A 10,850-nucleotide genomic window follows, 5' to 3' on the forward strand; every position below is an offset into this window, starting at 1 on the left:
ACCCCATTCGACTGTGATAGGGTCGCGTGGCTGTACTGGTCCCAGTGACTGATATGTTTTTAATTCTTCAGTTAAAGCCTTTTCTGCTTCTTCATGTTCTAATTTCCACTCCCAGGGTTTACCTTTCTGTAAGAGTGTGTATATAGAACAAGGGGAAATGGCATGAAGCTGTGCCAGGGCAGGGACTGATTGGATATTGGAAGAGGCTGCCCAGGGAGGGGGTTGAGTCACCATCCCTGGATGTGTTCAAAAAAAGGGTAGATGAGGTACTTAGGGATCTGGTTTATATTAGGATGGGAATGGTTGGACTTGATGATCTTCAAAGGTCTCTCCCAACCTTGTGATTCTGTGATTCTGTGATAGATGGGACGTTTTCCAAATCTCTGAAGCTCAAAGTATAAACCAGAGAGCTGAGCGGAGGTGGAAACCTGTTGAGAAAAGTGAAGTGCACACATCCAGCCAGCTTGCTTATAAGGTGTCCTTGCACATGGTCCTATCATCTGGAGAGGTGGAAACACCTGAGTGATGGGGAAGATGAAAGGGACAGATTGGCAGTAATGCAGGTACAGGGGAAGGTATTTATTCTGCTATCATCTGTACCAATCCTAGAAATTCACATTCTGCCCTGGATGGAAAGCATGGCCATTCCAGTCATGTGCTAGTAAATTGTAGTCAATATGCAGTGTCAGAGTCACACAAGACTACAGCAGGAATGGGATGAACGTGGACACTGTGATTATAGCACAGCCAAACTGGAACAAAAGCAACCACAACTACAGAAGGAACAAAATAAAGATTGGTCATACAGTGAGTTACATGGTCAGTGATATGTAAAGGGTCACCCAAGACCTGGAGATACGTCATTAGGAATGGGATGAACGTGAAACCTTATTACAGCTGAGACAAAACAGAAACTGACAAAAACCTCTGACAACTAAAACTTACTAAATAGAGACTGGTCCTAATGTGAGTTACATGGACAGTGATATGCAGAAGACGATGAAAAGTCTGTTGCTGCTTAGAAACATCCAGTCATCAGTTTCCAAAGGGCATCCTTGAGCTCCTGATTCCTCATGCTGTAGATGAGGGGGTTCAATGCTGGTGGAAACACTGAGTAAAGAAATGACGCTACCAGGTCCAGAATTTGGGAGGAGATGGAGGGGGGCTTCAGGTAGGCAAAGAAGGCAGTGCTAAGAAACAAGGAGACCACGGCCAGGTGAGGGAGGCAGGTGGAAAAGGCTTTGTGCCGTCCCTGCTGCGAGGGGATCCTCAGCACAGCCCTGAAGATCTGCACATAGGACACCACGATGAACACAAAACACCCAAAACCTAAACAGGAACTGAACACAAGGACTCCAGTTTCCCTGAGGTAGGCATCTGAGCAGCAGAGCTTGAGGATCTGGGGGATTTCACAGAAGAACTGGTCAACGGCATTGCCCTTGCATAGGGGGAGTGAAAATGTGTTGGCTGTGTGCAGCACAGCACTGAGAAACCCACTGGCCCAGGCAGCTGCTGCCATGTGGACACAAGCTCTGCTGCCCAGGAGGGTCCCGTAGTGCAGGGGGTGGCAGATGGCAACGTAGCGGTCATAGGCCATGACAGTGAGAAGAAAGTACTCTGTGAAGATCAAAAATAGGAAGAAAAAGAGTTGGGCCACACATCCTGTGTAGGAAATGGCCCTGGTGTCCCACAAGGAATTGGCCATGGATTGGGGAAGGGTGGTGGAGATGTAGGCAAGGTCAGTAACAGAGAGGTTGAAGAGGAAGAAGTACATGGGGGTGTGGAGGTGGTGGTCACAGGCTATGGTGATGATGATGAGGCCATTGCCCAGGAGAGCAGCCAGGTAGATGCCCAGGAAGAGGCAGAAGTGCAAGAGCTGCAGCTCCCGTGTGTCTGCAAAGGGCAGGAGGAGGAACTGGCTGATGGAGCTGCTGCTGTTGGACATCTGCTGTCGTCAAGTGTGGAGACCTGTCCAAGGAGGAAATTGGTAGTGAGAAGTTGGGGAACTCTACTTTGATCAAAACACTTTCCAATTCACACTGATTCTCTGTTTTCAAGAAGACTTTTATCAGGTCCCTTTTGGGAGTTCTGCTTTGTGCTGCCTTGAGTGTGCCAATGCTGGGAGGAGGGTTGGCTGTGGGCTCAGGGAACTCAGTCCTGCCTGGCAGCAGTCAGTAAATAGAAGGATGGTGTGATCTCAGACTAAATCCTCTTTGGATAGCAAAGAGCATTTCAGCACTGTCACTCCAATTTCACCTGAGGGCAGAGCAGAGCTTTGGAGCTTTGGTTTTCTCCTTACTGAGAGCTGAGGAATCCAGTCTCACAGGGCAGAGCCCCAAAGCCCTCCTGCGGTCTCATCCTACCCAAGGAGGATCTCAGCTCCCCGCTCCCAGCCAGGGACACACAGGGCTCAGTGCAGCTGCCCACACACAGGTGATGAGTGGCATTGCCACGGCCTCTGTGCCAAGATGTCTTCTGCATGGGGCTCCTCTCTGGGGCACAAGAGTCCCTGGGAGAGCGGTGCCATTTTGGGATGCAGCCTGCAGCCCAGCAGGAGCTGCCTGGAAAACCTCAGTCCTACAGATGGGGGTCCTGAAGTGAGGGTCAGCTCAGTGCCATCCCCACCAATAGACGTGCTTGAAGCCCCAGGTAATGGTGGGACAAAGGCAGCAAGGACAGGAGGGGATACAGCAGGAAATGCTGCAGCAAAAGCTTTAGGGTCAGGATCAGACAGACAGGCACTCAGGGGTTTCTCCTCACTGCTGCTTGGGCTGCCAAGGAGAAGACTCAGCCTGAAACCCTGTAACTCTGGGTGCAGAGTCTGTGCTGGGTGGCAGAAACCAGGGGGTGGGTATTGGAAAGTGTCAGGGAGGTCCCAAATCCCCACTGCCAGGGCATTTCTGGGAGCAGCTCCTCCCTCCCTGACAGTGTCTCTGCTGCCTGGAGCTGTCCCTGCAGATCCTTCTCTTTTCCCATCTCACCTCCCGCTCTGTGCTCACAGACCTCATCCAACCTGCCCTGTGCTCAGCTCTGCTCTGCAGACCCCTCCTGGCATCAGGGCACTGCCCCAGGGAACCTCTGTGTGTGCAGGGCTCAGCCCAGGCTCCAACATCTTCATGAGAATCAAGTTTTCACTGCATGTTCTCAAGGGGAGAAATCAGTTCTCATCTACCACACTCAGCACAGCCCCCAGGAGAGGAAAAGTCAAAGCAAAGACTCTGCCTTTGGAGAAATATTCTCTTTGGCATTTCTCAAGGATCAGCTCTGGCTGGGAGCAAAGCTGACCCAGGCAGCACTTTCTTACAGCAGAGGGACCTTACGTTACCCTTCCCTGGGTCACTGCTTTAACCCAGAGGTTCTGTCTACATCCCTGTGGAACGCCCAGCAGGCAGGCTGAGTGCTGACCCTGGCAGCAGCAGAGTCCCTGTCCCAGAACACAGCCCCTGGGTCACAAGGACCCTGCTCACAAGGACAGCCCTGGGCACCCTCAGCCATGCCCAGGAGAAGACAGCTGTCCTGCCCTGTCCCTCTGATGGGGCACAAGGGCATCCCTTCCAGGCAGCACCTTCTTGTCCTATAGAGAATCTATCTTCCTGACAGACCCCACACACTGCCCCATGTCCCAGCTTTAGGAGATCCCTCCAGGAACAGAACCTGCATTGCTCTGCATCCACAGACATACCAGGCAGAGTGCTGAGGATATTTCTCCTGCTGTGAGCTCTCAGCATCCGTCAGATCTCTCAGCCTCACAGGTCTCCCCTTGGTGCCTACAGGCAGTGTCCCCAGCCCGGTGTGGAGGAGCTGATCTTGGGCAGAGCTGTCTCTCTGCAGTGCTGCTGGGTTGCCATGAGCTCCCTCCATCCCAGGAGCCTGGCCCAGCTCAGCAGGAGAAGACCAGTTTTTCTAGGCTCCCTCCTGGTGTCTCAGACCTCATGGGGATTGTTCCATGATCTCATCTCTGACATTCTCAGGATCTCCCTGCCCAGGGGCTGGGGGTCAGCACTTGGCATTGCTGCTTCATCAGACCAAACCAGGGTGTCCTCAGCATCAGAGCTGCCTGTGCTTTGCCTGTGTTTGTCCTCATGGCCTCCAGTTGTCTGCTCTAACGAGCCCATGGGGAGGCTTTGTCAGGAATGGCTCCCAGTGGGGCCTGTTAGTGCTTCAAGGGACTTTGGGCATTACTCCTGACTTGAACTTCTTGAGAGGTTTCTTCACTTTCCTCTTGGTATCTGAGGTCTGGGGATTCAGAAGAAAAGACACCATGGGGATCATTAAAATCCAGAAAGCCCTTACAAGCATGGCTCTAACTCATTTTCATTGAAGATCTCAAAACTCCTCCTACTACTTGGATTTTAGTTGTGTCCTTAGTGATACATGTTTCAAAGGAATTTCCCATGGAGGACCTTTCTCCAGTCACAGGTATTTTCTGTCATGGCTCAGTTGATAGAAGAAGTGACAGCAGCATTCTGTGATGGATATGGGTCTGCTAAGGAGGTCTGGACAGGCAGGAAAAGCAGTCTCTTGAGATCCAACCCTGCATGGAGAACCTCGCTCTTCCCCAAGCCCAGCAGTTCCCTCACTGCCCTCCTGGGACTCCCAACACTTTTCCTGGCATCATCTGGGCTCACAGGCACAGACAGATTTCTCTGACAACAAACAGCAGTTCAACATGACACAGTTTAATACCCATGAAATCTCTCTCCTCAGCTGCTGCTACAGCCAAGCAGCGTGTGAAGGGGGTCAGCTTCCAGAGCAGATTCTCTCCCAGAACATTGTTATTCAGATACATAGGAAGGTCAGTTATTGTAGCAGTCTGGCGTAGCTGGGTGCTGGCAGAGGATGGGGGCTGCAGAGGTGGCTCCTGCAAGAAGCAGCTGGAAGTTCTCTGCAGGCCCTGCAGAGCAAACATTGGTTGATCCAAGGGCAGAGTCACTTCTGACCAAGGCCAAGCCCATCAGTGATGGTCACAGCGCCTCTGGGAATCACATTTAGGGAAACATAAACACAAGCAGCTGCCTTTTTCCAGCAGAGAAGGGAGTGAGAAGATGGAACGAGCTGTGCAGACACCAAGGCCGGGAAGAGGGGGGAGGATGCACCCAATGTGCCAGAGTGAAAGATGCCCCTGCAGCCTGGGGAGAAACCCATGGTGGAGCGGGTGACCCACTGCAGCCCATGGAAAAAGCCCAGACCCCACCTGCAGCCCGTGGAGAGGCCCCACACTGGATGGAGCAGGGGGAGACAGACAGGAGATGCTGTGACCCACGTTGGAGCCAGCCCCTGCCAGCACTGGCAGCTCATGGAGAGAGACAGAGACACAGAGATGAGCGAGGGAGAGATTTGTGCCAGAGCAGTTTTGCTGGGGGGAGGCTGGTGACCCCGTGGAGGACTGGGACTGAGAGACACTGTGATTGATGACTGCACCCATAGCAGTGACCCACGGTGGGGCAGCTCATGGACTCATGTTGGAGAAGGTCGTGAAGGACTCTCTGCCCTGGGTGGGACCCCACAGTGCAGCAGGGGAAGGGTGTAAGGAATGAATGACCCCCCCACCCTGGCCAAGAAGGAAACCAACTTGCAAGGGACTGACCGAAGCCCCATCTCCCAGTCCCTGCCCCTCCCGAGCCACAATGGGGGGGAAGAAGGGAGCAAAATCCTGACTACACTGAAGTCTGCAAGAAGGGAGGGGTGGGGGGAAGGTGCTTTAAGATCTGGTCCCGTTGTTTTAAGATCTGGTCACGCTTCTCATTATCCAACTCTGGTGTCACTGGGTGTGCAGTGCAGTGTAAGAAACTAGAGAGTTTTCTGTCCTTCCCGCTGTTGAGTCTGTTTTGCCCAGGTCGTTCATTACAGGATGATCTCTCCCTGTCCTTATCTTGACTCCTGAGCCTCTTGATATCTATTTTCTCCCCGTCCAAATAAAAAGGGGAGGGATAGACCGACTTTGGTGGGTGTCTGGCCTCCAGCCAGGGCTAAACCACCACACCCACACCAGCCACATGCCTCTCTCAGCATCAAAGCTAATCCAGCCCCAATGAAACCACAACGTCATGCACAAGTAGGGGCACACTCCTGGCCTGTCCACCACTCAGGCCAAGGTGATATCACAGCATCTACCACTGACATGTCCCCATTCCTGGCTTGTCAGGTATTTTGGCACCACTGACATCACAAGGACATTCACAAGAGATCTGTCAGTTCCTGGCCAATCATACGTGCAGCTACCAGTGGCCTCAGAAGGACCTGTACTGTCCATAAGCCTGGTCCTAGACTCAGGCTAGAGATAGTTCCTCAGAACCTACACAGTCTATTGGTCTTTTCCCAGCCTATCAACTATTCAGGAAGTAATGATACTCTCTACACAAGGTTTGGGCTTTGTCTGACCTATCAGTTACTGGGGAACCACTGACATCACAACACAGACCATCTGCTCTCTCTTGTCCTGTCAACTGTTCTGGAATCAGTGACCTCACAACAACCTCCACTGTCCACAGCCTGCTCCAGGTCTGTCAGTATGACCTCACAAGCACGTATTCCCCTATTGGCCAAGGACACATTGTTGAGATATTCAGTTCCCAGTGACCTCACAAGCATCTACTAAATCCATGAGGCTACTCTCCACATGCTTGAAGTATTCCATCCTCAGACCTCTCAGGGCTCGTTCTGCAGCCTGTGTAAGTGGGGGACCCGGATGGCTTTATCTTTGTGTTTCTTTTCACCTTTAAACATTTATTCTTCATTAAATTCAACCTTATTAATGTAGGTTTGATCCATTGCATACCTAAGTGTCTTGGTTTCGGTTGGGATGGAGTTAATTTCTTTTCTTACAGTGGATGGAATGCTGTGTTTAGGAATTAGGATGAGAGCAGTGCTGAGAGCACCCTGATGTTCCCAGTTGTTGCCAAGTAATAAAGGACTTTTGCAGTTGTTCACATTTCCCTACTAATGAGAAAGGATGGGACGCAGCCAGGACAGGTGACCCAAACTGGCCAAAAGGGGGTATTCCATGCCAATTACCTCACACAGGTACAAATTGCTGCCATAATGGTGCACATGGGACAATACAACAGAGAATCCCTGGTCCCCATTCAGAAACTGATTCATCAACGGCAGAGTCAGGGAGTGACACAAGGAGGGTCTGTCTGTTTCTCCTGCAGGAGCGAGCAAGCGGTGTGTGGTGCTCAGCCACTGTTTGGGGCTGAACTACTGCTACTACAAAACTACACAGTGTTTTGAGTTTATCCAAGTTCCGCTAGTTGTTATCCATTGCTCCAAATAGACAGCACAGTGTTGTTTTTTTTGCACGCTTTATGATCATACTCATGCTTAAGTAAAGTTGTGCTTTGCTTTGACCTCCTGAGGCAGAGTACTCCTGTTACTCCTTCGCGCAGAGGGTTATAGAAGCTCATCTCACCAGTGTGGTTGTTAAAAGGGATTGGCTAAGAGAGGGTTTACCTGGCCCTTGGAGCAAGTAGAAAAGTGTAACTCATGCTGGGATGAGGCAGATGGGTCTGAGAGAAGGGTTGGATCCAGGCGCACCTAGACTCCTCTCTGAGGGAGCTCCTGAGAAGCAGGCAGTGCTGAAGAGAGACCAGCTCTGCCAAGAGCAGCTCCTCTGCCAAGCGCAGCGGAGCTGAGGGCACTGCCTGCAGGCTCCAAGGCAGACAGAGAGGGGATAAAGGCAATCTGGATGGGAGAATGCCCAGAGCTCACAGAGAAATCTACATGGCTGTGGGCATGTTATGTCTCTGGCTGTAGGGCAATAAACAAGAGTATCCTGAAGGGATGTCCCAGAGCTGGCACTTCCAACGGTTGGTGTAGAGGAGAAGGACATGCTCTGGATCAAGGAGTTTCTGCTTCACTATTAGAGGGACCAAGGCCATGACCCTTTCCTTCTCCTGGGAAAGGCTGCAGGAGTGTGAAGCTGGGTGTACCCCCAGGGGGGTCAGGACTGTCCTCATCAGGTTTCCTGTGCCACTGGGGGCTGTGTGGTGGGGAAAGGACTCTGATGCCGGCGGGGTAAGCTTCCTGGAGAACCTGCTACAGCACTGGGGGAGAGGCTGTGGATGGATGGACTGATCTTCAGAAGAACAGAGTCTTTGCTGTTCAGGGGGCACTGCGTGGGTGAGAACTGTTCACACCTCCAGATCACCCAAGGACATTTTTGAGGAGGTGCTTCAAGGGGAAGGTCAAGGCAGGATAAAGACAAGGAGATTTCCTGCGTCTGACTTTTCCATTTCCTACTCTTGAACAACGGGAGGGGAGATATGTAAAAGGAGTTCTCCAGTATGAACACGTCTGTGAGACTCTTGAACCATCACTTTGAGTGATCACTGACTCTACCAAGAGCCTCCTAAAGCGCCTTCAGCCACTCCTCTTCCCATGGACAGAACCCACATCGCCATTACAGGATTCATCAGGGTTGTTCTGACTGGATTTTTTCCACATGTCAACAAGAACTTGTGCACTGCCAGTGCCCTGAAACCTGACGTGTTTGTGTAGGGCCAAGGTGAGTCCACAGAGCTTGTGATGGGGTCTGTGAGAGGTGTCGGGAAAAAGCCACCTGACAGGGAAACATCTGCCAGGAGGAAAATCTCCAGGCAGCAGGGATAACGTGAGGGAATGAGAGGAAACCAAACCCAGAAATGTTGTGGGTGGGAGAATGCAGAAAACCTTGTATCATTGCCTCCACTGCAGACCCCTTCGTGTGAGAAAGCCCCATTCCTCCAAGCAAAGCCTCTCCCCTCAGGGTTCCAAGACATGAACCATCTCCTCTGCAGCCAAGGCCCCAAACCAAGGGCTGACTCCGTGCCATTTTGAGGGCAGAGGCCCTGCTCCCCATGGCACACTCAGCCAGCATCAGCCAGGACTCCAGCTGTAGAGGTGAGGAAAATCCTGGGAAAATAAAAGTAGGTGTGTGTAGCAGGGAGAGTATTTGTAGGACATGGCTTTGAGTTTGCTCAGAGAAGTCTCCCATAACTTACTGTGTTTTCCTCCTTGAGCAGTACCCCATGCCTAGAAATAGGAAATGGTGAACGACAGCTCTATCACCCAGCTACACCTCGTGGTATTCACAAACACACGGGAGCTGCAGCTTGTGCACTTCTGGCTCTTCCTGGGCATCTACCTGGCTGCTCTCCTGGGCAATGGCCTCATCAGCATCACCATAGCCTGTGACCACCACCTCCACACCCCCATGTACTTCTTCCTCCTCAACCTCTCTCTTCCTTGACCTGTCCTCCATCTTCACCACCCTCCCCAAATCGATGATTAATTCCCTGTGGGACACCATGGCCATCTCCTACACAGGATGTGCTGCACAGGCCTTTCTCTTTGTCTTTTTTGCTTCAGCTGAGTTTTATCTCCTCACTGTCATGGCCTTTGACCGCTACGTTGCCATCTGCCACCCCCTGCACTACGGGACCCTCCTGGGCAGCAGAGCTTGTGTCCACATGGCAGCAGCTGCCTGGGCCAGTGGGTTTCTCTATTCTCTGCTGCACACGTGCAATACATTTTCAATACCTCTCTGCCATGGCAACGCTATTGACCAGTTCTTCTGTGAACTTCCCTAGATCCTCAAGCTCTCCTGCTCACACTCCTACCCCAGGGAAGTTGGGCCTAATGTACTTAGTGCCTGTTTGTTCTTTGTGTGGTTTATGGTAATTTTGATGTCCTATGTGCAGATCTTCAGGGCTGTGCTCAGGATTCCCTCTGAGCAGGGACGGCACAAACCCTGTTCCACCTGCCTCCCTCACCTGGCTGTTGTCTCCCTGCTTGTCAGCACTGCCATGTGTGCCTACCTGTAGCCCCCCTCCATCTCCTCCCCACCTCTCAACCTGGTAGTGACTGTTCTGTACTCAGTGGTGCCTCCAGCAGTGAACCCCCTCATCTACAGCATGAGGAACCAGGAGATCAAAGACACACTGAGGAAACTGAAGAAACGGTGGAGCTGTTGCTTTGAGTGTCAGGAATTTAAAAACTCTCTCATCTTCCAGTAGTCTGTCTCAACGGCTCTTTAACCAACTCTTGTGTTCTTGCCTTGCATTTATAGCTGTCCTGTCCTCTCTCTGTCTGTCTCAAGATGTCCTTGTATGGATTGTCCTTGTGGAAGGCAGAGATCAGCAGGTATTGCTTGCACTTAGCTCATAGAATCTGTAAGTTTGGAAATGACTTTTAGAGGTCACCTAGTCCAACTCCCTACAGTGAGCAGCAACCTCTTCCGTAGAACAGGTTGTTCAGAGTCTCTTCAAGCCTGACCTTGAATATCTCCAGGGATGGAACCTAAATCTCTGGGCAACCAGTTCCAGTGATCTACTACCCTCATATTGAAGAACTTTTTCCTAATATCCCACCTAAATCTCCCCTTTTTGTGTTTAAATCCATTACCCCTTGTCCTATTGCTATGTGCCTCAGGGTCAGTGAGGAAGGAGGGGGAAGAGGAGTTCCCTCCCACAGAGTTAAGAAGGAGAGAAAAATACCCCTTCATACCCCAAAGACTTTTAATAGGAACAAGTGGGGAGGCACAGAGTAACCACAGGAGAATAAACAGAGAGGAAACCCCGGGCTGTTTCTGCTACCCCTGGGAGAAAGGAGATGGTTCCCTGGTGCTCAGGGCTCTCCCAGCTGCACAGACCTCTCCTCCCTCCTAGCTGCACCCAGTTGCATGGCCAGGATGGGCTGTGCTGGCCCAGGGCTCAGGGGCTGCTGTGCACTGAGCTCTGGTGTCACAGCCTTGGTGTCCTCAGGGGGATGTGCCAGAGACACCTCTTCAGCATCGTCATAGCCTGTGCTGTCCTGGGGAGGGGACCAGGCATCTTCCTCAGCTCCAGGGGCCTCAGCACGTCTCTGAGGGC

General features: G+C 51.8%; 1 protein-coding gene across 1 annotated transcript; it reads right to left on the bottom strand.

Moving 5' to 3' along the window:
* Positions 1 to 1,018: 1,018 nt before the first annotated feature.
* On the bottom strand, positions 1,019 to 1,945 carry LOC311200964 (olfactory receptor 14A16-like; the record flags this gene model as incomplete). Its single annotated transcript, XM_084275264.1, has 1 exon — positions 1,019 to 1,945. One exon carries the CDS (start codon positions 1,943 to 1,945, stop codon positions 1,019 to 1,021), a length of 927 nt encoding a protein of 308 aa, XP_084131390.1.
* Positions 1,946 to 10,850: the final 8,905 nt, after the last annotated feature.

This window comes from Gallinula chloropus, assembly GCF_964237585.1.
Source record: "Gallinula chloropus genome assembly, chromosome: 25".
Classification (NCBI taxonomy): Eukaryota; Metazoa; Chordata; class Aves; order Gruiformes; family Rallidae; genus Gallinula; species Gallinula chloropus.